The sequence below is a fragment of the Schistosoma mansoni genome, chromosome 6 (genome assembly GCF_000237925.1).
Source record: "Schistosoma mansoni strain Puerto Rico chromosome 6, complete genome".
Taxonomy (NCBI): Eukaryota; Metazoa; Platyhelminthes; class Trematoda; order Strigeidida; family Schistosomatidae; genus Schistosoma; species Schistosoma mansoni.
The window spans coordinates 6,149,497-6,174,341 of record NC_031500.1 but is presented as its reverse complement, the minus strand read 5'-3'; the positions used below and the strand labels follow the sequence as shown (position 1 = coordinate 6,174,341).

Here is a 24,845-nt window from a genome sequence, read left to right as displayed (position 1 = left end):
TTCAGAACCTGCATTTTCCATTGATCTATTACTGTTAATTGAGTTCTCTTAGTATTATTGAATATTTGGTAAGTAAACACCTCAACTAGTTTTAATCACATTGACGATCAGAGATAGGAATAAGTATGTACATATAACTCCTTCCATCACTATTATATGACTCCGTTGTATGTCAGATGACAAAAGAATTATCGAGATAACAAATTCAATCGTAATTCTTTATTCCCAACTGTAGTAACACAAACAGAACTTATTCATTTTTTAGTGGAAATAAATATATTAACAGCATCAGTATAGTAATTGTAACCATGTGCAGTTAAAATTTACCAACTATACTGAGTACATATGCATACAGAAAATGATTCAGTGTTTGGGACTAACATTCCATCAGAATGTAAACACATTACAACTGACTGAAGATTTAAATGATCAGAAATAAAGTTGAAGGGGAATGTAAAGCAATTATGGTATTACGTTTTTTTTTTAAAAAAAACCCACCACATGATATATTCAGAAAAAAAGAAGTAAGTACATACAGAATTATCAAAATTTCAGTATGATCATCTAATCGTTAGTAGGGAATGAATCAGTAATAAAAAATGGGTAGTATGTGAATTCTTAGTTTTGATTAATAGTGGTAGGGTTAAAGATTATTGTAAGTCTAAGTATCAGGGAAAAGTGAAGTGGACTGAACGCTTCTACAACACTATCTAAGCAATTATCTAGCACTTTAGATAGTATATATTATCCAACGTGAGTATAATTGGTATGCATATTTGAGATAGTAAGCATGCTATTGAAATTAGAATCTGAAATGGAAAACAAACAGTGGGTAGTTAGTTTTTACGGTTGGCAAAAGGAGATGGTATTTATAATGAACTGTCGTAAGTTGAAAGATTGCTGAAAATCGAGGAGCAACCGACCGCTACTCTTGGTCTATACGTCTTTATTATTGACGATTTTACATAACTTGGGTGCCAGGGTCTCAAATATTGGGATGTACATGATGCTATTTCTCACTTTAGTGGCTGTCATATTCCGACTCATTGAATCATATTGGTCAAAACATGTAGTCCTGGATTCAATTCAGTATAGTATCGAGTTTGTGCATCATTGTGGAATCTCCAAATAAGATGAGACAAAAGGTTAGTGCTTTCTAGCTCTCGGTGGTTCTCTACTTTGTATTGGTAACATCAGTTCTTGATGAAAAGTACTTAGAAACACAAGTCTCTGCAAAATTATCCATATTACTACGTAATATGGATTTAGAGATGTAAAATGTTTAGTAAAAAATTAAAGATTTAATTCTGACTAGATGTTCCCTGTCAATATTATTCGCTTAGTCACAGGTTAATGTAGTATCACAATCAATGAGATATTCAAAATGAATCCGACTAAGCTTTTGTCAAACAGCTGGGAAACGCCCACAGGAAGGACTGATTTCATATTTGAGATTAGTTTAAAATGTTCTATTCTTTCAACGGTAGATAAGATTTATCAATGATGAAATTTTTACGATTAAACCACATACTTAAGACAATTCAATATTACAAAATAAAGCAATTTAATCATTTATGATTATTTTGCTCAATTTCCTACACGATGTAAGAAAAATAGTGTGTTGCTAAGCTATAAAATATATTTACTAAAATAAACGTATCCAAGTTACTTTCTGATTGCAACCTTACTAAAGATTCATATTTAATGGATGATTTCCTTTTTTTATCCGAATCAACTTGGTCACAAGAGTGCTTACAATCTAAGAATCCGGAAGTCAAGACGATCAAATAGAGGAGTATCAGCTGACCAGAGGAAATTCATTTATTTATGTGAACACATAAATATTGGTACAAAGGAGCACCAGATATATATGCGCCACACAAATCTAATCTGCCCCAGAACGCCCTGGTATGGCTGTGGGTGGTGAGAGTCCGCTCTCCCTCTCGAAATGCTCTCACATGACCACGCGTATACAGCTTCTGCCAGGGAAGTCCTACTCACTGCCTTCTGACACCAGGGGTGTTGTTTACAAAGTTGAGAGGACGAAAAGCGAAACTCCGGCGCTGTAACCGGGTTGGTGGACACGGCAAGTCCACATAGGGGAGTTGGAAAACTCTGATTCCAAACCAATGGTGTACACGGGCTCCAGTATCCTGAAGGAACAAACGGTGCATGAATGAATCGTTGGTCACCGGCTACCATGGGAGTGCATCCCCTTACGATGCTCCACTGCCTTGTGGATCAGATCTTTCGGTCAAAGGCTCCGGGTGTGGCCCCCTAAGAAAACAACCCGCTTGAGTTTGGGCACCTGGGCAGTATCACAGCCCTCAAACAAAACAAATGAGATTTGTGAGGCGCACATGTATCTGGTGCTTCCCTGTACCAATATTTATGTGTTCAAATAAATAAATAATAAATAAATGGATGGTTTACTTAGCCTTTTAATGAGTATGATAATGTTTTTATTTTACGGTTTTAGTATGTATTTTAATTTAGTAAATATATTAATTTGAATACTGTTTTTCTTCTATTAGATACGTCAATTCCAAGAATTAAAATTGAACAAAACGTTATCCACAGACCAACTTTACGTATAAAAATAATTCTCATTATGAAACAATAAAGAGATGTTAATAATAAACCACTAGAAAGCTTCAATTACCATAAAAGAATATGAATAATAAACGATTACAGTGGGATAAAATGTTTTTATTGCTTTCAACGGTTGCCTATTATTCCAAGTGAAAGTTTAGCATCAGTATGGAGATTTGTGGAGATTATAGCATTTTCACAATTGAATTCACGATTCTATCTAAGCTAGACCACCATTGAAAACCCGGAAGCAATGGACGGCCTTTTCGTCCTATTGTGGGACTCCTCAGCAGTGCGCATCTACTAACCCGCCTCGCGAATCTCGCGGACGTCCAGTGCTTCCACGTTTTCCATGGCGGTCTAGTTTCAATTGACTAATGATTTCAACTATGAAAATACTGAAATCTTCACAAAATCCCCTTCTAATTATGATTATTTGTTTATTATATTAATGTATTAAATATCTTAGAACTAGGAATAAATAACTAAGTTATCATTAAGGTTCAATATTTGTTTGAATTAAACTTTCAATGGTTACTATACAATGATATAATGAAACATACTTACCAAGTTTTACTATGATTGACGAATTCTTTGATTAATTTTTGAATTTTCTAGTTTGGAAAAAAAAAGAATTTTCGTTGAATGAAATGAATCTTACTTACTTGATTTCCAACAGATTCACTTAGTACCAATGCATTATGTCCATTCTACAATTACAAATACAGATGAAAAAAGAATAATCAGAAGGGGTTTTGTGGAGAATTTAGTAATTTCATAATTGAATTCATGAGTCAATTGAAGCTAGACCACCATGGAAAACGTGGAAGCACTAGACGGCCGTTTCGTCCTATTATGGGACTCCTCAGCAGTGCGCATCCACGACCCCGCTTCGCGAGATTCGAACCCAGGACCTACCAGTCTCGCGCCAGAGCACTTAAACGATAGACCACTGAGCCGGCATCCAATGGTGTTAATGTCTAACTTCAACCAATCCACGACTTTAAGCAACCGTCCTCCAATTGTCTTCAGTGAGTTGATATCTCTACAACAGACTTGGTTGAACTCCACTGGTCACTGCTTTCCACTAGAATCATATGATTTGAAGGCACTTGGATGTAAATTTGGGCTTAAAAACAACCATTTAGTTAAATCAACTTGCTGTTTTCGTTAAAGCCTGTATTGAAGGTCAGGAAGTAAAACTTATGAATATTTGAATGACTGAAAGATAATAAGTAATATGTGCTTTCACTTACACTAAAATGCTTTGTGACAGAAACTAATGGTAACTAAAAGAGATTATTATTGATGGAATCTAAGTCTAAGTAATTCAGTATTCTTTTTCATAATTGAATTGATTAGTCAATTAAAGCTAGACCACCATGGAAAGCCTTGAAGCATTGGACAGCCGTTTCGTCCAAGTATAGGATTCCTCAGCAGTGCGCATCCATGACCCTGCTAGCGGGATTCAAACCCAGGACCTGTAGGTCTCGCGCGCAAATGCTTAACCTGTAGACCACTGAGGCAGGTATCCAACTGTTTAATGTCACACTTCAAAAATTCCGCGAATATGTTTGAGCCTATATTAGATAGTTTTCTTAATTTAAATAAAGTACGGATGGCATAATTTGTTCAATGTAGTGAATTTATTAAATCTTTTTGCCTTCTCTAAAATCTGAATTCTCTTCAATGAATATTAATATACACGGGAGAACAGAACCTTCTCTAGCTAAAGTCTTTGATTTGTGATTGTAGATAAAAAAAGTGAAAGGAGGTTACTGTTTTATTTCATTGGAAGGTGGTTGTAATTTCACCACTAAAAATTGATCATTTTGATTTTGTTTATTACATTTATTTGGAGTTAGACATTTTAGAAAGTTGTCCGTCATGTTTATAGTATGTTGATATCCTAGATTATGTCCGATAAGCAAGCAGGCATCCTGTTTTTTTAGTGAGTCTGCTATGAAATGTACTTATGTAATTTTGTTTGTGCTCTTACAGCGTTATTAGGATTACTGATTCCACCGTGAGAAATGTACTTTCAAACCTTATTGTAAGTTCTGTATCAATCTTCCTCTGAATTCGGTCACTATTCAACATCAGTCCGAAGAATACACAAGTATTATCAGGTCGTATCTACAGTATTTTACGTAATATCTATTTAGAAAACTTCTTAAGTGTTTTTTGTTTGATTCGAATTCTTTGATCTAATACTTCATCCTAGATACTTAAAGCTAATTGATTAAAAACTGTAAGAAACCAAGGTAAGGTCCACTCTCAAGTTCTTTCCCATAGATAGATAGATATGGATAGATTTCTTGAGTAGCTTATCTACTTAAATGTATTAGTTGACGAAAAGTCGTCATTTTTAAATTAATCCATACTTTACATTAAAAAATGGTGTTTGTCAACTATATTGTCTTTCTAAGTAACTTTATTATGGTTAGCTGGATCTCTACCAATGTATTCAGAGTCACAGTATACGAACATAATGAATGGATGCTTTGACGAAATTTAACATTCATTAACTTATTTTCTAAGTATATAATACTGACGTAAACAGGACACCGGTTGGGAACAACCGGATGTATTAGAGCACAAATTACAGACTATCTGACTAAATTCTGATAACCATACAGTAAACAGTTAATTTGCAAAACAACAATCAATTGTCTCAATCTTCACTGTTCCTTCTGCAAATATCAGTCCATCTTCTCTGATTTCACTGATTAGCATTTTCATACCGATTGAGCTTCATTCCTGTTCTTTCTTTATCGATCTTCTGCCAAAATACATTCTATATCTGACCATCACCACATACTAATGTAGATATAAGTAGACCACACCACAATACGTTCAGATAATCAAGATATTTCAGTTCGTAATACACAATATTCTAATAAAGTTACTTAAATAAATGGCTTCTTGCGTTTGTTGATGACCAACAATGAAACAAAATACTTAAGACTTCCCAAAAAGTTTACTTACGTTAGTTTTCAAATTCTTATTGGCATTGTTTTCTAACAGAAACCGGCATAAATCAATGTGTCCAAGTAGAATACAATTATGTAGTGCAGTTTTACCGTCACGATCTTGTGCATCAATGTTAGCATTTAGCTTAATTAATTCTCTGGCTACCTCTACATTTCCATTATTTTTTAAAGCGGCTATTATTTTGTATGAAAAATAAAAGTGAAACCGTTTAATGCACTTCCAGTGAAATCTATAAATTTTGAAATAGGAATTTTTGGATAACACTTGTGATACATACGTTGACATGACTGTCTAACCATTCGTAATATTAGAGACGAAATTCTGATATTTGGGATAGAACTTACTTACTTACGCCTGTTACTCCCAATGGAGCATAGGCCGCCGACCAGCATTCTCCAACCCACTCTGTCCTGGGCCTTCCTTTCTAGTTCTGTCCAATTTTTCTTCATTCTTCTCATGTCTGTCTCCATTTCTCGGCGTAATGTGTTCTTTGTCTTCCTCTTCTCCTTTGGCGTTCGGGATTCCATGTAAGGGCTTGTTTTGTGACGCAGTTGGGTGATTTCCTCAATGTGTGTCCTATCCACTTCCAGCGCCTCTTCCTGATTTCTTCTTCCGCTGGAATTTGGTTTGTTGTCTCCCACAGTAACTTGTTGCTGATATTATCTGGCCATCGGATCCGAAGTATCTTGCGTAGACAACTGTTGATAAACACCTGTATCTTCTGGATGATGACTTTCGTAGTTCTCCACATCTCCGCCCGATACAGTAGAACTGTCTCGACATTTGTATTGAAAATTCTGACTTTAGCGTTGGTTGACAATTGTTTTGAGTTCCAGATGTTCTTCAGTTATAAATATTCTGCTCTTGCTTTGCCCATCCGCGCCTTTACATCCGCATCAGATCCACTGTGTTCATCGATGATGCTGCCTAGATATGTAAAGGTTTTCACATCCTCCAAAGCTTCTCCGTCAAGTGTATTTCGATTAATACATGCTGTATTGTATCGGAGAGTCTTGCTTTTCCCTTTGTTTATATTGAGACCTACTGCTGCTGGATAGAAAATTGTAATATATTATCCTATTTGGGATTCGTCAGTCAAGATTTTCTTACATTTCAGGTTTTTCATATTGAACTTGATTTTTGTTTATACTCAAAAGGCGTAGTATAATATTGACTTGAAAAGCATTCGAAATATTCAGCAGATGTGATAGGATTGTTAGTTGTAAGATTTTTACTTTCTCATTGTTGGTATTCAGAAGTGATATGATATTCTAATCTGTTCTAAATAAAGTGTCAACTCTAGATTCCATGGCTACTCTTGTCCAAATTGTTCTTTGCTCAAAATTTTATTCTATATTAAGAGGTCTTCTTAATGATTTTACGTTCTTACGGAGATTGATCAATTCAAATATCACAGTAGTTTGATTTTGCAAAAATTTCAGTTTTCATAGGTATTATAGTGAATCCTAAAGTTGTGATGTATACTAAATGGATGAAAGATAAGACACTAAATGATAAAAGATGCTTCTAATAAGCGAGTGGATTGATTATAACTGAATAATATAAAATAACACATACTATGATAGTAACACATAGGTAAGAGGGAAGTAGGTGAAACTTTGAGTGAGAGTGTTTTTCTTAAGAAAGACAGTGAAATCAGTCAACATTATAGGACATATAGTATTCTATAAAACACAGTGATGAGTATCAATCTGCGTCACTTATGTGGCATAGTCATATCACAATATTATTAAGGGAAGAAAATTCACAATAACATTTGTTACTGTGTCCAACTCAACAGATCATAGTATTGGTTTGGATCAACTTCAGCATCTAATATGACTAAAGTCGACAGAACGCAGATTCTTTTTTTAACCTAACAGCTTATACTACTAATCTAAGAGATAGTAAAAAAAACTACGAACATCCTTACACTAATTTAATAAAATGAGAACCTTTTACAGAAAATCATCATAACTTGCATGTTTTACATGAACATTGCAGACACTGAATGCGACGTTCATAATAAACTAATATCAACTAAGAAATTTCGGCTATTGAAGTTAAAATAGATCAAACATCTGGTCTAGGCTTCCTTCAGTAACAAAATAAACTTGGGCCAGACTGTCGAGTGAAATGTTGGATTTATTTTAATTTAAACCATCGAGATTTCTAAAAATACAATTTCCTTTTTAAAAAGTATATATATAGTTATCAAATAAATTTACCACAACGTAATAAAGGCGTCCATCCAAGATTGTTATCCTTAGCTTCTAAATTAGAAGATGATTTAACCAACAGTCTGATTGCTCTTGGTTGCTCTCCATCTACAGCTATATGTAAAGCGGTCAAACCATTTTTATCTGAGTGATTTACATCAGCTCCATATTCAAGTAGTAATTCCATACATTCAATGTTTCCCTAAATATGAAAACATTATTTTAGGCAGATATGAATAGTTGTTAGCAGTGAAATCCAGGATTAGCGTTTTGTTTTACTTGAAAATCGTCAGCTGGATGTACTTGCATACCAGAGTTGATATTCGCTCTGGGAATCCAACCCAGTAATGTTTGCAGGTACATCCAGCCGATGAGCACCACATATGACTCCATGAGCGTCATGGATTCCACTGAGAGACACATTCCATTTATTCTATATCAACTTTTGTCATAAGGACTATATCGAGCGCTTGACCACTGAGCCGGCATCCAACGGTGTTAATGTCGAACTTCAGTAATGTAATTGTTTGTTAGTTAACTTATTTTACACACATGATATAGCTAGTGAGTTTGATTGTGATATAAAACGAGATCCTATATATGTATAATATAGTGTGAGCAGATTTCAGGAATTCTTAACAGGAGTGTGTTTTATTAGTTCATTGAAGCAACTCCATGTATTGTAAACATTGGTAGTATTATTTTGATGAACTCTACGACTACCTACTGTATAAATGATAAACATGAAATAATAAGTTTATGCACATAAATAAACCTGTGTAAACTACATTGTAAATATTAGATCCATAATCCTGATCTACCTAGTCGATTAGAAGTGATCTAAAACCACGTACGTATGTATAATAGTTCAAATTTTAACAATATCGTTAATGATAATAGAATTGACAGGTAAACAAATAGAGGATAGTTTGAAAATAACAAATAAAACTGGGCAATATAATTTATGAAATTATAAACTCAAGATTTTGATAAAGACTAAAACTGAATGCATCTGTCCCAGTGTAAGTGATTTCCAATCATTCTTCCTAAAGTTTCCTCAAATATAGGATTGTATACTTTCAGACTCAATCTAATCTTACAGTTGTTGATGCTATCTAGTGTTGTCATCTTTTTGGTTTAGGTTCTTCTAAAATCCTTTCAACATACTTTGGAGTAATTACATGAAATGATAACAATTAGCCATAACTATTTTCTTGTTATTTGTTCTTAACTACAAAATTGTAATCAATAGTTTTAAAAGTGAGGTACAGATTTCGATTTCTCACTTATGCCGATCTCATCCAAGGCATAAGGGGAATACCTAAGTTGAAATAACATAGAACTTATGATCAACCGATCGCAAAACAGATATAAAAGAATCGGACAAATAGTAACAACTTTCATGGATTATTGAACGAATTTCTGTGAATAAAGACCATCGTCGTGTGGGAGTGTTAGTTAATTTTGATTGAAACATATCTTATAGCGTACATCATCAAATCGTCGCAGCAATTCTGATCAAATGTAAAATATCTTTAATTTGCGAATTACCCTTTTATCTCCGCTTCTTGAAAGTTACTTTTTAAGAAGTCATATGAAGTAAGCTGATGGTATATCATCAAAATTAACCGTAAGTAAGTTTTCATTTAAAACAAAACTACTAACTTTGAAAGCAGCAAACATAATCGCAGTTTTCCCTGTACTTGATTCTGTCTCCGTATTTGCATTAGCTTCAAGTAAAATTGACATTATGCTGTAAAAAAAAATATGAAGAAAGCATTCAGTTACTAGATGGACACTGTAGATAATGTGGATGCAACAACTATTTTCTAATATACATATTTTATTATACATAATTGTTATTAATGTCTAGGAATAGTATCGATAGTCTTTACTTTCAAAAATCACATCAAGAGAGAATTCAGGTACTTAATGATACTTACTAATTGGATACAATAAAAAGTTCTGAATCTAAAGAATATTAATCGATAATGTCACTGAATTTTAGACCGACTAAAGAATGAATAACAGACACTAGTACTGGATAGTTTGTAATATCGTCTGAAAATTTCCTATCGTTCTTAGATTTTCAAATTTTTTAAGAGGTATTTAAAAAAACACTTCAATAAGCTGAACTATATTTAAGTTACTTCATCCACTTGTTATCCCGACGCTCCATTTTATTAACCGAGATAACTGCAAGGTTCATTATGAGTTGTTTAAATGATAAATATGTTGATCAGTGTAGATCGGTGTTTACTTAGTTTGCAAGTGCTGGTTAACAATCCAATCAAATCATTTTGTCCATAAACTTCGATAGACACTGAAGAATTGAGTACTAAATTTAACAGTTGAAATCATGAGTCAACTGAAGCTAGACCACCATGGAAAACCTGAAAGCACTGGATGGCCGTTCCATTCTATTATGGGACTCCTCAGCAGTGCAAAGCCACGATCCCGCACTCGCGATTCAACTATGAAAATACTGAAATCTCCACAAAACCCCTTCTGACACTAAATTGAAACCCAATTTTTGTACAAAACAAAATTACATTTTGCATGACTTGTGTGTCCAAATAAGAAGTTAATCTGTGGTGCTATCATAAATTTCCAAGACATCCTGAATATGCTTAAAGAAATAAATACCCCTTTCCGATAAATTCAAACGAATTAGAAGACTACATCTATGTTTTACTGTGACTTATCTATGAATATTCACTAGCAATAGTAACCATTACATTTTTCCTCCTTGACAAGAAATCTCTATATATCAAAGTTGTTCGTCAATAATGATTTATAATGAGTGCACAACTATGACAAAACAGTGGTTTAGTACTTTTCAGTTAGCAAGGTTCTTTCAACAGAAATTCATTAATGATTATCTAAGACTTCCAACTAGTATATCGTAGAAAATGCATGTTCCTTAATAATAGAGAGTTGCAAAACTCGCTAAATTTTGTAGTTTTATATCATACTTAAACAATCCTATTTCTCTGACTTCTAACTGCTTTTGTTCGTTGTCTAATTAAAAATAGTCCATGATGGATATTTAGACATCTTTTGAGATTTTACAATACCAAATAATAAGTTATGTAGAGAGAAGGAAATAGCGGAGGTGATTTGTAGCTCAGGTGGGTGATTTTAATGTAGGTTTGTTCTCTGAGCTGGATGGTTTGGTCGTGGAGCTTTTATCGTCCTTCTAAACGACATCATCAGCACAAACTTCGGGTAGAAAAAAAAGAGAAGGAAATATTTATGAACCTACTAACATGAATATATTCCCCAAATTACGAGTCATGTTTTTATCAAAAAGTGACCAATAATCGAATTACATTATCAATCTTGTTTCTGATGTAAAGTTTTATGTATGTACATTGTAATGCATTTACAGGACGAAATTATTTATAGCGTTCTTTTTTTGGTGGTTAATGATTCATAATCAAGTTTAATTTCAGCAGACTTACTCTGGAAGATTTCGCTGGGCACAGTACATAAGAGCAGTAAATCCTAATTCATCTAACGCTTCAATGGATGCTTGTCTAGGAATAAAAATGTCGAAATAAATATCACTTAAAAGTAAGTAATATATGACTTATTATGAAAACCAAAATAATGAATAATAGAAAGTTTCTGTATTTTTAGATGAGAATATACGTTTGTTAACAAATAGATTGTAGTGCCGTGCTTCGCTAATCGTTCACCTCGATAACCATTATAATACAAATCTTAACGGTGCGTAAAATCAGAAGGTGAAGAGAAGCGGCAGCTACAATTTTATTGACAAATGACGCAGATCAGAAAGTTATAAGTACATTAGTAAATATCAGCAAGCGAAACAAAAATGACACGCATTGGAGATGGCGGATAAGCCAACTCACATTTATCAAACGTCTATCAATATTTATAGTCAGACAAGAATAAGTTACAGACATGCAATGAATGGGATAAGAAGTGTACACACACGCTCATATAAAAATAGTCGGCGTTAATCAGCGAATAATTAACAAGGTGAAAACATGACTCATAATGGACAGGAGAATTGACTTGTCCTGAAGCTATAATATGGTATATGGGCTTTAACATATCAATCACCACTACAAGATAAACATTTTCAGTAGGAGTTTGAAGTGATTTAGTAATCTAATACTGATATGATCAACTTTACAAAAAAAGTCTTGTAGATGGAACTTGTTAAAGAAGCTTTATATAATTCTGATGTTGAACGTATTATTCAATAATTGCTATGATCATTCTAACAGAGTGTGTAAAAACGTTTAAAGTATTCCAGATGATGAATCAAAAAAAGGTAAGTGCTTTACGTTAAGATGTCAAATTATCAGTTATCAAGAGACAAAACAGCTGGGTAGTGAAAAGTTTTTGTCTGAGAAGGACAACACATTAATAAATAGAATGTTGAACATCAAAATAAATATGATTAAAAGTCATTTAAAATGCGACGGTGGAGATTTGTAACTCATGTGGGTGATTTTGATGTGGGTTTATTCTCTGAGCCATTCAGCTTAGAGAACAAACCCACATCAAAATCATTTAAAATGCATATGATCTAGGTTATTGCAAAGACTAGAAAAGATCTTTAATGTTACATTACCGAAATGGTTTATATTTTCAACTGTTCTAATCAAACAATAAAATTATGTCTGAATAATTCATAAAGTCAGCTTATAATTCATTAGAAATGAGACTATTCTCAAAGTTCCCAAATAAATTCGTCGATTTTTGGCTATAATAAAGTTATTTTCATAGTTGAAATCATGAATCAATTGAAGCTAGACCACCATGGAAAACCTGGAAGCACTGAACGGCCGTTTTGTCCTTATGTGGGATTCCTCAGCAGTGCGCATCCACGATCCCGCATTCACGAGATTCGAAGTTATCACTTTTTATAGGATTCATCTACCCACCTTTAAACATTTACCACACAAATTACTATTTTATATCTCCTAGTAATATTAAAATTCTCTTTAAATTTATCAAAGATTTAAGTGACTATTAATATTAGTAGTTCAGTTAACTTACTCTTTTTCAAGTAACTCACGTAAACGTATGACATTTCCCTGTTTTACAGCAACATGTATTTCATGACCAGTTACAGGAAGTTCTATTATGTGAAACACATTGTATAGAAATTCATTTTTTTGTTTGAAAATATCATCATAATAAGCTTACCATCGGTTTGAACATGTACCACATCACTCCAATTTCCAAATTCTTTCAAATTTTTAAAACGCATTCGAAAATAATATGGTGTATCAGGCTCTAAGTTTTTGCATGTACATCGATGATCGTAGCCACTTGAAAATTGAGGAAAGAAAAAAATTTTGTTGGGGATTTTTTAAATAACAGATTACATATATCCACTTTCCCAGTCTTCTGAAGAATCTTTCTTAAAAATTACTTCAGCTAATGGATTGATTTTATTAGATTGTGCATTCATTTTTTCTTGGATTTTATCCAAGTAGTCTTTCCAGTCCAGCTCTACATTCCCATAAGTTACACTAGTAATATTTGGCGGGGATGGTTTCCCTTGGGTTTCGTCATCTTTGGAGTAAGTGTTATTCATTCCGGTATCCTAATAAAAAGAATGTTACATGTTATTTCATGATGAAATACTAGAAATACAGAAAAAGCAGCTATAAATACTAAATTATTTCAAAATACTAGACAAATATTTCTTGACAACAATGAGATTTATAAGTTAGGCTGTACAATATAGCTGTATAACTGGTTTTTATGGTAAAAACTACATCCACGTTGGGATAGATATAAAGTTCAAAGGACTCTCATTACTAAAGGTTTTTTCAAACATCACTACATCCTCAAAAAAAACATGCTTATCTAGATGTATGGAATGATAAGGTTATCTTTTTATTCTTGACCATGTCTAAAAAGTAGAATACATAAAATTGCTAATAATTCATTTTCACGAACTAGCTTTATATGGAATCAGCTATTTTTCTGAATAAACTGTCAGAAACCTAACTAATTGGATGCATATAAAATTCAGCCAACTGAGAATACATATACTTATAATCAATTTCTAATTGCTATTCCCAGTCGGCCAAATTTTATATAAACGTAGTTAGTTATATTACCGACTGTTCATTCATAAAGGATTTATGTTTACTTTTATCGCTAATAGTATGTATTTTGGCCTGCTATTAATTTGTACTATTTACTTTTTTATTGATCATGCATAGTTGTGAAACCTATTTCATTGCTTTCTTTGATTGACTTCATACTCACATATAAATATCGCTAGATAATAAAGTTTGATGAAGATATAGACGAAAACATACAAGCATTTTGTGTTATATTACTATTTTAAAGTTTTCAAGATGCCATACATTTTTGAGATAAAGTAACAACAAAATCAGTTGGTCCCAGAAATAAAAATTGTTTCCCAAGGGAGAACTTATTTTTCTGTTTATTATTTCAGCCAGACTGGTGAGGTGAGATTCAATGAAAATTTGACTGTCCAAGGTAATGAATGGGAAGATTCATAAATCATCATCACTGAACAGTTGGCTAAGTGTCAAACATTTTGTGAAAATGCTATGAGATTTAAAATTTTTTGTAAATAAAATGGCCTGAACATTTGAGTAGATTTAAGATTAACCTAAAGTTGTTATGTCATGAATTGGCTTCCACATACCCTAACCCCAACCACCAACCTTCCATGAAATATGCTCCATTTAGCCAGGTCAAAACGGACTTAGGGCCATGTAGTTAATCGATTAAATCCTATAGAAAGACATTCAATAAACTCAAGGACGGAAAGTTACTATTGCCATTTTAACGATAAAAATTTAAAATGTTGTTTGTGTTTTTTGTTATTATATTATTTCTGTTATTCTGTAGATTGATTTTTCTGTTGCTTTCAGTACTAAATGTTTCGGCACTGTGAAGTAGTCGGTTCAGAAAACCGTAAAACAAAAGTTGATCAGGGGAGTATTCTTATTTAATTATCTACATGACATAAAAATATTCTAGGTTTATGAGGAAAATTGAAGAACTAACACTACGCTAATGATGGATCATTTGAGAAGAGTTATAGGTTTAATTATAATAAAAGCAATTTTGATAGATACTTTTTTAAAACTACATGGACTTATGTCCATTATCTAGGGGATAACAGCCTTTCAAACCATAAATCAGCATTATGAAGTTCGGAAAACCGTAATGCGATTACCTTAGTTTAAACTTTCACAGTATAGAGTTCATTGAAACCTGATATTACTTAACGTGTATGGTTTTTGAACTTTATCATCTGACATTTGTGAATGGAAATTTAAATAACAAACCTTGCATATAAATATAGTTCATGAGATGTTACTATTTTAAAATTGATCAATGGTAGATCATTCTACTTTCCCAGAATACGTGGAGTAGAGTGAATATTGCATTTGGTTTCAGCGTCTTAACCCCTAAAAGGAAGTGCATTTTTCGTAGCAAAGCAATAGAAATATGTTTCAAACGTAGGACAGGACAATGATGATAGTATAAGTGAATATCATTTATCATTTATGCGAGTGTACAGACTTTTATAGAATCTATTTGAACTTATTTGAGCTGATGGTAGCCGATCAAAGGGATTTTCACATTGATAACTAATAAAAATAAAGAAAGTTTCTTGCATGGGTACCAGTTTTTAATTTGATATTATCGGGTTTTGGGATTACCAACAATTATTGTAATAAATACCGTAGACATTCATCTGTACGTTTAAACAACACTTTTGAAGTTATAGGACTTCGGTGGCGTGACGCAGATATGGCATCAAAATTATACTATAAATTCTTGGTTAACATTTCAAGTATTAATTTTGTTGACCAACACTAACCCCCCCCCAGTTTATTTCTATATCCATATAGTTAACATCTTCAAATAGCAACCGTCCAAGTTTATTTTAACTGTCCTTGCCTTTTCTCTCTCTTTTTTTGGTCATAGATGTGTTAGTTACATTCATCGATCAAGTAAGTTGAATGAAATCATAGGTCAAATTAGGGTCATTGGTTTTCTACCAAAACATGCATACGCTGTTGAGTCAATTATAAGCCCAAAGTTCTGTTAAGCTTGATTTTCTGTAGCGACTAGTGAATCCAGCCTTCGAAATACTTAAATTTTCATTCAAATAACTGTTTTCCAATTCGATTTCCACATTTATACACCTGAATGATCTCCTTGTGTTATCCTAGTACCAAAAGCTCAGGAAACCAAATATTTCCACATATTCAGTAGTTACATGCCATTCTGTTATAATATTTCACCATTATTATCTCACTTTATCCTTTACAACCTTTTATACTTGATCGAGTACTGAGTTGGCAGCTTTTTTGAGGATGGGTATGACCGTAACACAAGTGTTCCTACACTTTGAAATTCTAAGTTTCTCACCTTGAGTGAATGTTATTTTTAGTACAAAGATGGAAAACATCGGATTATTCTGATGAAAAATATTATCAGATGTCAAAATGATGCACGTTTTCAAAATTATTGGCTTTAGCTGTACACACTCTGACTCCATCTTCCAAAAGTTCAGCTACACTAAATATTGGCTAAGAACATGAAAACATATTGGATAACATCTGATGGTTAATAAATTTAGATTCAGTCTGTATACATTCTGAGATTTAATTGACGAAGAGAAACAGCTGATGCATGTACTAAGTGCAGTTATTGCTCAAGCAGGAAAAGTGAGAAATGAAGAGAACGCTTTATTTTGTCAGGTTTCTGATGTAATCAGACAAAAAGTAAATCAATTCATAGTCAGAAGCGGATATGAAACGATTAGCAGTTTATTATTTATGTGTGCTAGTTCAAAAATCAGAAACATCTCCAGCCCTACAGTTCGAACCAATTTGTTAAGTTCAGTGATTCAAACAGGCTGAAGGCGTAAGTAGCTCACAACGGTCAAGGAAAGGGTAAGAATATGATAGGAAAAATCCTAAATTTATTACATCCAAACTATTCGAAAACCCACAAACTTAAGTGACCCTGGTATCCTGACCCTGGTATACAATGTCCAATACCTTCTTGTCGAGTTTGTGTAAACTGATTGTTCCTTTTATGCTCTCTTCTTGTTGGTTCAGTGCAGTTACAGATCTTAACAAATGTCTAATTAGTAGTAATCTGGTCTTATCAATAAGCTCGAACGAATGGGTATAAGGCTGTAGCTGTAAATAATTCCCCAAAATCAGTAGCTCATTAAGTGTTCGACATTAGATGCTGACCACAATAGTTTCAGTGGACTTGTTTAGCTGAAGGCGTTCGGTCATGCATCCATACCAGATCACGTTACAGCACAGAGTGGGAAACATCTATGTTCGCTGGCCAGATTAGATCAACTGCTTCTCCATATATTGATAACGCATCAAATATATCTTTCCAACCTCTTCGCTTCTGACTTCTGATTTTAACTGGGTGGGCACGATTCGATTATAGGTGTTACTGGTTAATAGTTGTCAAACCACAATACTGGTGGTATCTTCAGTGGTGAGACCGACGGGATCTGGTACGCCAAATGATAAACTGCGAGTCTGTCCCTTTTTGGAACTTTATTAATCATTGTTTTTCTTTATTTGACTTTGATATATTGTGATATAACTTTTTTCGAGTTTTCGGATATATTTTAATTATATATTTTTCGTTTATCATAATGCTATGACGGAACAGACACCGAAATTATTTAAGTTAAAGACTATCCCCCCACCCTCAATTCAGTTAACGCCTTTTTGGCCGGACAATATCGAAGCCTGGTTCTGCTACGCAGAAACTGACTTTTGCGAGCATGGCATTATGGACTCACGCACACGAAAGTTTAAAACGATCGATACCAAAACGCGGAGATCTAACCGATCGACAAAGGTTGGATCAACTCTTTAATAATATCGACCTGCAACATGGTTCTGCGACAGACATGTTGCTATGGATGAGAGAAGTTATTGGCCAACAAACTTTCAATGATGGAATATTCAGACATCTGTTCTTGTCTGAACTCCCTCAACATGTGCAAGCAGTTCTGGTCTCGTTTCAAAACAACGCCGTAGACGAACTGGCTGCATCTTTAGACCGCATTTTAGAAATTACTAAATCTACTAACGCCGGGGTCTTTTCAGTCAAAGAAAAACCTCAAACGACCCAGAATCACATCACTGAATTATGTCATACACTCACCCGATATCTTCGATTACGTAGTGACCGTAGACGGTCAAGAACCCCGCGTAGAAGTGTTTCACGTAGACGATCTGTCTGTAGATCACGAGAGACAGATAACCCCGACTGGTGCTGGTATCATAACCAGTATGGTAAGTCTTCTAGAAATTGCAGGAAGCCCTGCAATTACCCGAACTCCAAGTTGATGGATAAAAACTCGGGAAACTTCCCAGCCGGCACGCGTTAACGGCAACCGCAGCCGGCGAACATCGCCGCCTCTCATACGTCACGGATGTGACTACAAAAGTCCGCTACCTCGTCGACACTGGCGCAGAAGTTAGCGTTCTTCCCGCAAATTCTAATGACAGTTTTTGCGAGTCTGTTTTAAGCTTACATGCGGCAAAGGGAAAGGTCAGGTAAAAACGAATTCGATCACAGGATAGACTTAGGAATAATTCGACCATCAAATAGCCCATGATCAACCCCCTTGCACATGGTCCCTAAAAAGAAGAGCAATGATTTGCGTCCAACTGGTGATTATCGGCGTCCGAATGCTAAAACCATTCCCGATCGTTACCCGCTGCCTCACATTCACGATTTGACAGCTACCTTGAAAGGTACAACTGTCTTTTCGAAAATCGACTCGGTTAAAGCTTATAACCAAGTACCTATGGCTACTGACGACATTCCGAAAACCGCCATCATAACCCCTTTCGGCCTTCACAAATTTTTACGAACGCCCTTCGGTCTAAGAAATGCTGCTCAAACCTTCCAAAGGTTAATGGATGACGTATTTCAAGGTCTCAACTTCGTATATGCGTATGTTGATGACTGTCTCATAGCGAGTCCGGACAGAGAATCACATCTCCAACATCTGGACATTGTTTTCGATCGACTCCAAAGGCATGGCATTACTGTAAACATTCAGAAGTGCCAAATAGGAACCAAATCCTTAGACTTCTTAGGACACACTATTGATGCTCAAGGCATCCGACCCCCTAGAAGCAAAGTGGCGGCCACTCTGGATTACCCAGAACCGACCACGATCAAGCAGTTGAGTACTTTCAACGGTCTCGTAAGTTTCTATAGACGGTTCATACCAAATTGCGCATCACTTATGAAACCGTTAACCGACCAACTTCGTGGAAATGCAAAATCAATTAGTCTAGATGACTACGCGCAAGATGCATTCTCCACAGTTAAGGAACATATTGCTAAGGCAACCCTGCTTGCTCATCAAGACACTCAAGTGCCCATTAGTATCGCCGTAGACGCATCCGATTCAGCGATCGGAGGAGCCTTACAACAATGGGTTAACAACTCGTGGCAACCTTTAGGATTTTTCTCGAGACGGTTGCTAGACGCGGAATCTAGGTACAGCACGTTCGGTAGGGAACTCCTAGCTATGTATTGTGCTGTACGGCATTTTCAACATTCCATCGAAGGAAGAGAATTCACGCTTTTTACCGATCATAAACCTCTTACCTTCTCTTTAGTTTCATCCTCATACAAGTACTCACCGCGAGAGTCTCGACAACTCGACCACATTTCGCAGTTTACTTCAGATATACAACACATTTCTGGAGCAAACAATGTAGTTGCAGACGCTTTGTGCCATATAAGTTCTTTGAACAGTTTCCAAGGAATCGGCCTTTTTAAACTCGCTCAGCTTCACAAAGAAGACATTGATCTTCAGCATGAGTTATCCTCGACAACTCTTAAACTAAGTATTAAGCAGATGGGAACAGGTAAGGAAACCTTACTTTGCGACACATCTACAGGTAGGGATCGTCCAATAGTACCAAAACATTATCGACGCAACGTCTTCAATACGTTGCACAATCTTTTTCACCCAGGTGCTCGTGCAACAGTCAAACCTATAGCCGAACGGTTTCGCTGGCCTGGCATGAATAAAGACGTGGGAGAGTGGGCACGCTCCTGTGTAAGCTGCCAGAAATCTAAGGTCATAAGACACAGCAAATGTCCCTTAAGCTCTCTCAAAACCTCTGACGCTCGTTTCGACCACGTTCATCTAGATTTGGTAGGACCCTTACCCGATTCAAACGGATACTCATATCTCTTAACATGCGTAGACCGTTTCACTCGATGGCCAGAAGCAGTACCGATTAAGGACATTACTGCTGAAACAGTGGCTCGTGCTTTCGTCGAACGATAAGTAGCAAATTTCGGCTGCCCTTCAACCATCACTACAGACCGCGGACGCCAGTTCGAATCTGGCTTTTCCGTTGTCTGATCACACTATTAGGGATCATGCGCTTCCGAACGACCACCTACCACTCACAAGCAAACGGTTTGGTAGAACGTTTTCACTGACAACTAGAAGCTCCACTATTAGCTACAAACGTTTCACAGTGGACGGACGTTCTTCCACTCGTCTTGCTAGGTATCCGCAATGCAGTGAAAGCTGACATTGAATACACTGCATCTCAACTCGTCTATGGAACGACACTCCGACTTCCAGGAGAATTCGTGGATCCTTCGTCTTCTTCATTGAACATGGACCTAAACTCTCACACGAGCAGGCTTACAAACGCAATGCGTTCAGTTAAACCTGCTCACACTCGACCCCAATCAACTGATGTTTTCGTTCAACCTGAATTACGACATAGTACACACGTCTTCGTTCGTCGAGACTCACATCGACGACCCCTCGAATCAGCATACGAAGGACCCTTCAAAGTTCTTCAACGTGAACCTAAGTACTATGTGGTCGATAAGAACGGTACGAACGATAGCATCAGTATCGATCTACTCAAGGCAGCGTACTTAGAAGGAAACCCTAGCTACGTCGATTTTCCTTCAGTACAATCGAACGACACGTCTTCTACACTTGTAGTATCCCACACGATAGCCGACACACCTTGATACTTCGTCAATGTCGGAAAATAAACTTAAGACAACGCGTTCTGGAAGAAGAGTAAGATTTCCAGAATATTTAAACGACTATTGCATGTAGGACACAAATGTTATCTCGAATTCCTTTTGCATTATTTATTATAAGAAAATTTTAATATGCTTATTTATATATTTTAAGTTCAAAATAATAAAATTTTTTTTGCTATTAAGCGTATCATTTTTTTAATATAAATTTTTTTCAATCGCTTTTACGCTGTCGCACTCATATTAGTTTGTGCACTTTTTTTCCGCTCACCTTGTGTCCTTACACAAGTACGAGTGTATTTCGACATGCACTCACACGTTCTTTTTTTTTCTTTTCCAAGACGGCTGGAAAAGAACGATGAATTTCATAAAGAACCGAAATCTTGATTGTACTTCACTTTACGGTTACTATATTGTATTTCCTGGCTCTTTACAGCCAGGAAAGACAACCAGACGCTGCTAAGCATAGCAAGCTATCAGAAGAGTGTTTACCAACGACAAACTCGTTGAACTTCTGGCTGGCCGCGTCTTATGGTCATCACTACCTCACTAGGGGGGAGTGATCTGTAGCTGTAAATAATTCCCCAAAATCAGTAGCTCATTAAGTGTTCGACATTAGATGCTGACCACAATAGTTTCAGTGGACTTGTTTAGCTGAAGGCGTTCGGTCATGCATCCATACCAGATCACGTTACAGCACAGAGTGGGAAACATCTATGTTCGCTGGCCAGATTAGATCAACTGCTTCTCCATATATTGATAACGCATCAAATATATCTTTCCAACCTCTTCGCTTCTGACTTCTGATTTTAACTGGGTGGGCACGATTCGATTATAGGTGTTACTGGTTAATAGTTGTCAAACCACAATACTGGTGGTATCTTCAAAGCCAACATTAATTGAGTGGGGTACTTCATATCTAAATAATCGGCTTCTTAGCATCATGGTAAACTTCAGGCTACAGAATGACCAAGTGTGGTCCGCTAGGGTTTGATAATACGGCCTTTTCTTAGTATGCGTAAATCTCCTCCAAAAGTATCGTAGGTAACACCCTCCACAGGTATCTTAGTTGAGAAAGGTCTGGGAATGATGATTTTCTATAAGAAAAAATCTCTCACCACCTGCGAAAAAATGCCTTTCGAGCAAACTTTGCACTGGTAGCGCTGTAGAGCATTTTTTTGTCGGTTCAACTGTAGAAGATTCCCCTTAATCTTCAACGTTTGTTCGATCCCATTTAGAGTATGGAAATATGCTGTTTCCTCCCTCACTCCAAAAGGATAATGAAACATTGGAACGTATCCAATGGCAAGCCACAAAATCAGTGTAGGGACTCAAATTCCAGCTTTGTGGAGAACGCCTGAAATCTCTGAACCTTTACACATTAGATTGCAGGCGTCTTGGAGTTAACCTTCTGATAACTTACAGCATCCTAAACACTTCTAATATCCTCTTAAATACCTGTTTAGGCTCAGATGCAACACAAACCGTCAGGTAACACCTAGAAACTTGAGGCACGAAATAGCAGAATGGACTGTAAGCACATCATTTATTCTTTAAAGGTAGTCAAACGCTGGAATTCGTTGCCGGTCAAGCTGGTCCAACTGACTTCCCAGGAGTCTTTGAAGAGGAAATCTGACATATACTTGAGGAATGATGACAGTATCTCTCTATAATCTACCGATATGTTTCCTCTTTGATCATTTAGCACACCTGGGTTCTTACCTGGAGCCATCGGTGATCCACTGCTACTAGATACGGAAGCCTGTCAAGTAAACGCTTCTGTTTCGTCTATAAACCATTTGAATTGGACTGTAACTATTCTAGTCAATTTGGTAGTTACGTTAGGGTTTGTATATCATGTAATCTCAATGTGTTCACTTCTGTTCCATCATGATGAAGATATGATAATTAAATAGACGGGGAAAAAACATTCGGAAGCACAAAAAGAAAATTTCAATGTGTAAAAATAAAAAAATAACATCTTGTGTTCCAACAAGGAAAAAATTCATAGTTTATTGTTTGGCGTGCAAGATCACGTCGTGCTCACCACTAAAGACGCCATGGATGTCTGAAGTTCAACAACATCTTTACAAGTGACATATAATCGAATTTTGCAAACACAGTCCAATTAGAAGTCAGAGATGAAGAGGGTTCGAAGATAGATTTGGAAAAGTATCGATATGTCGGGATGCGTTTGGTCTTAGCTGCCTAGTAGTTTCAAGAGATCGTAGCACTGCGCACCAACTTGTTATCTGATGCGGATACGTGACGGGTCATCTTCAGCTACGGTTTATCAGTTAAAACTAGTGAGATCAGCAGTTATGTCGAAGACTTACACAACCAATTATTTTGGGGATTTATTTATTGCTGCGAAACCCTCGTGTTTGAGTTGATGTGTCCATGCGACTGCAACAGACCTAGTAGATATATTTGGCTTTTAGACAGTGGCCTTTGAATGAATAATCCAAATGAATGGATAATGCCATAATATTTTATTGATGCTAGGGATTGTATAATTGCATTCATACAGGTACACCCATTCACTCTTGTCTAAACTTGAAACCAAAGTTGCCGGTTTATATTTGACTGAGCGTGTTTACAAGCAACTTCCAATAGATTTTGCATCACATCGAGAAAGTCTACTTCACTTTGTTTATATCATCTTAACCTACTAGTGGAGACAAAGGTCACTGGTGGCAATACAAATTTCGAAGTTGTCGGGATGTTCGAGGCTAGGCTTACACAGGCTGATATATGGAAGAAGGTCATTGATGCCATAAAAGACCTCGTACAAGAAGCGACTCTTGATTGTACAGAAAATGGTATCAGTTTACAAGCTATGGATAACGCACATGTGAGCTTGGTGTCGTTGCTTCTGCGAAGTGATGGCTTTGAGACATACAGATGTGATAGGAATCTGTCATTGGGCCTGAACATCACAAGGTATTTGTATACGTAATACACATTATTCCTAGTGCGTCTAAAATTCTACGATGTGCTAGTGGGAACGATGCAATCACTCTAAAGGCTGGAGACAAGGCGGATACACTGACATTTGTTTTTGAGTCAAAATGTAAGCTTTTCACTGACTTTTAATGTTCTCAGCTCAAGACAGGTCATCGGAATTCGAGATTAAATTAATGGATTTAGATGTTGACCATCTGGGTATTCCTGTAAGTTTTTTTTGCTCTAAAAATATTTTTACAGGATACTGATTATAAGTGCATCATTCGAATGCCTTCCGCACAGTTACAACGGATATGTCGAGACTTAAGCCAAATAGGAGATTCCGTCGTAATATCAGTTGCGAAAGACGGTGTTTCCTTCAGCTCAAACGGTGATTTAGGTACTGGAAATGTGAAGCTTTGTCAATCTGCTAACGCTGACAAGCCCGAGGAGTCTGTTTCGATAGAAATGCACGAGGCTGTCAGCATGACTTATTCTTTGCACTACTTCAACATATTCACTAAAGCCACTCCACTCTCTAGCCAAGTTGTATTATCTCTTACTGAGAACGTCCCTGCAGGTAATTGCACACTTAACTTATCTCGTAGTTGTGGAGTTTGGTATTGAAGACCTGGGTTATATCCGGTATTATTTGGCACCGAAAATCGAAGATGACGCCGACTAGGATAAATAAACTACACTCACCAGACTATTTTCCTACTTATTGTACATCACAATAAATGTAAGATTTCTTAAATATGATCCGTGTTTTTAAATTTGTTGTCATCTCAAATACTTCTGATTGTTTGGAAAAGCAGTGTTCATTGTTGTAGCCCTCACTGTTTCTTCCTAAATGCCATGTGGAAATTTCACCAATCTGAATTTCTTTTCGAACCTTACATTCTGTGTCTAATCTTTTCTAATACCAATAATATCACTACCCTTACTACTCGGGGGCTTGCTTCAACAACCTCATTTCACTGTGCCAATCGGGCATGACAGTTGGAACCTAAGTAAACA

General features: G+C 35.9%; 2 protein-coding genes across 3 annotated transcripts; one reads left to right on the top strand and one right to left on the bottom strand.

The window, feature by feature from the left end:
• Positions 1–3,190: 3,190 nt before the first annotated feature.
• Smp_147110 (putative ankyrin repeat-containing) lies at positions 3,191–13,386 on the bottom strand (the record flags this gene model as incomplete). Its single annotated transcript, XM_018798083.1, has 9 exons — positions 3,191–3,205; positions 3,258–3,302; positions 5,581–5,759; positions 7,815–8,007; positions 9,471–9,558; positions 11,270–11,344; positions 12,843–12,924; positions 12,993–13,117; positions 13,175–13,386. The coding sequence occupies 9 exons, from the start codon at positions 13,384–13,386 to the stop codon at positions 3,191–3,193; spliced, it is 1,014 nt and encodes a 337-aa protein (XP_018653060.1).
• A 10,179-nt stretch (positions 13,387–23,565) lies between these two features.
• On the top strand, positions 23,566–24,565 carry Smp_046500.1 (putative proliferating cell nuclear antigen; the record flags this gene model as incomplete). 2 transcript variants are annotated; one of them, XM_018798081.1, is made up of 5 exons in its annotated part: positions 23,602–23,822; positions 23,855–23,952; positions 23,985–24,052; positions 24,087–24,405; positions 24,435–24,565. In XM_018798081.1, the coding sequence occupies 5 exons, from the start codon at positions 23,602–23,604 to the stop codon at positions 24,563–24,565; spliced, it is 837 nt and encodes a 278-aa protein (XP_018653058.1). The 2 variants fall into 2 exon arrangements, with proteins under 2 accessions (XP_018653059.1, XP_018653058.1); XM_018798082.1 differs by having other exon boundaries at positions 23,566–23,822; positions 24,087–24,452.
• Between the last annotated feature and the right edge of the window lie 280 nt (positions 24,566–24,845).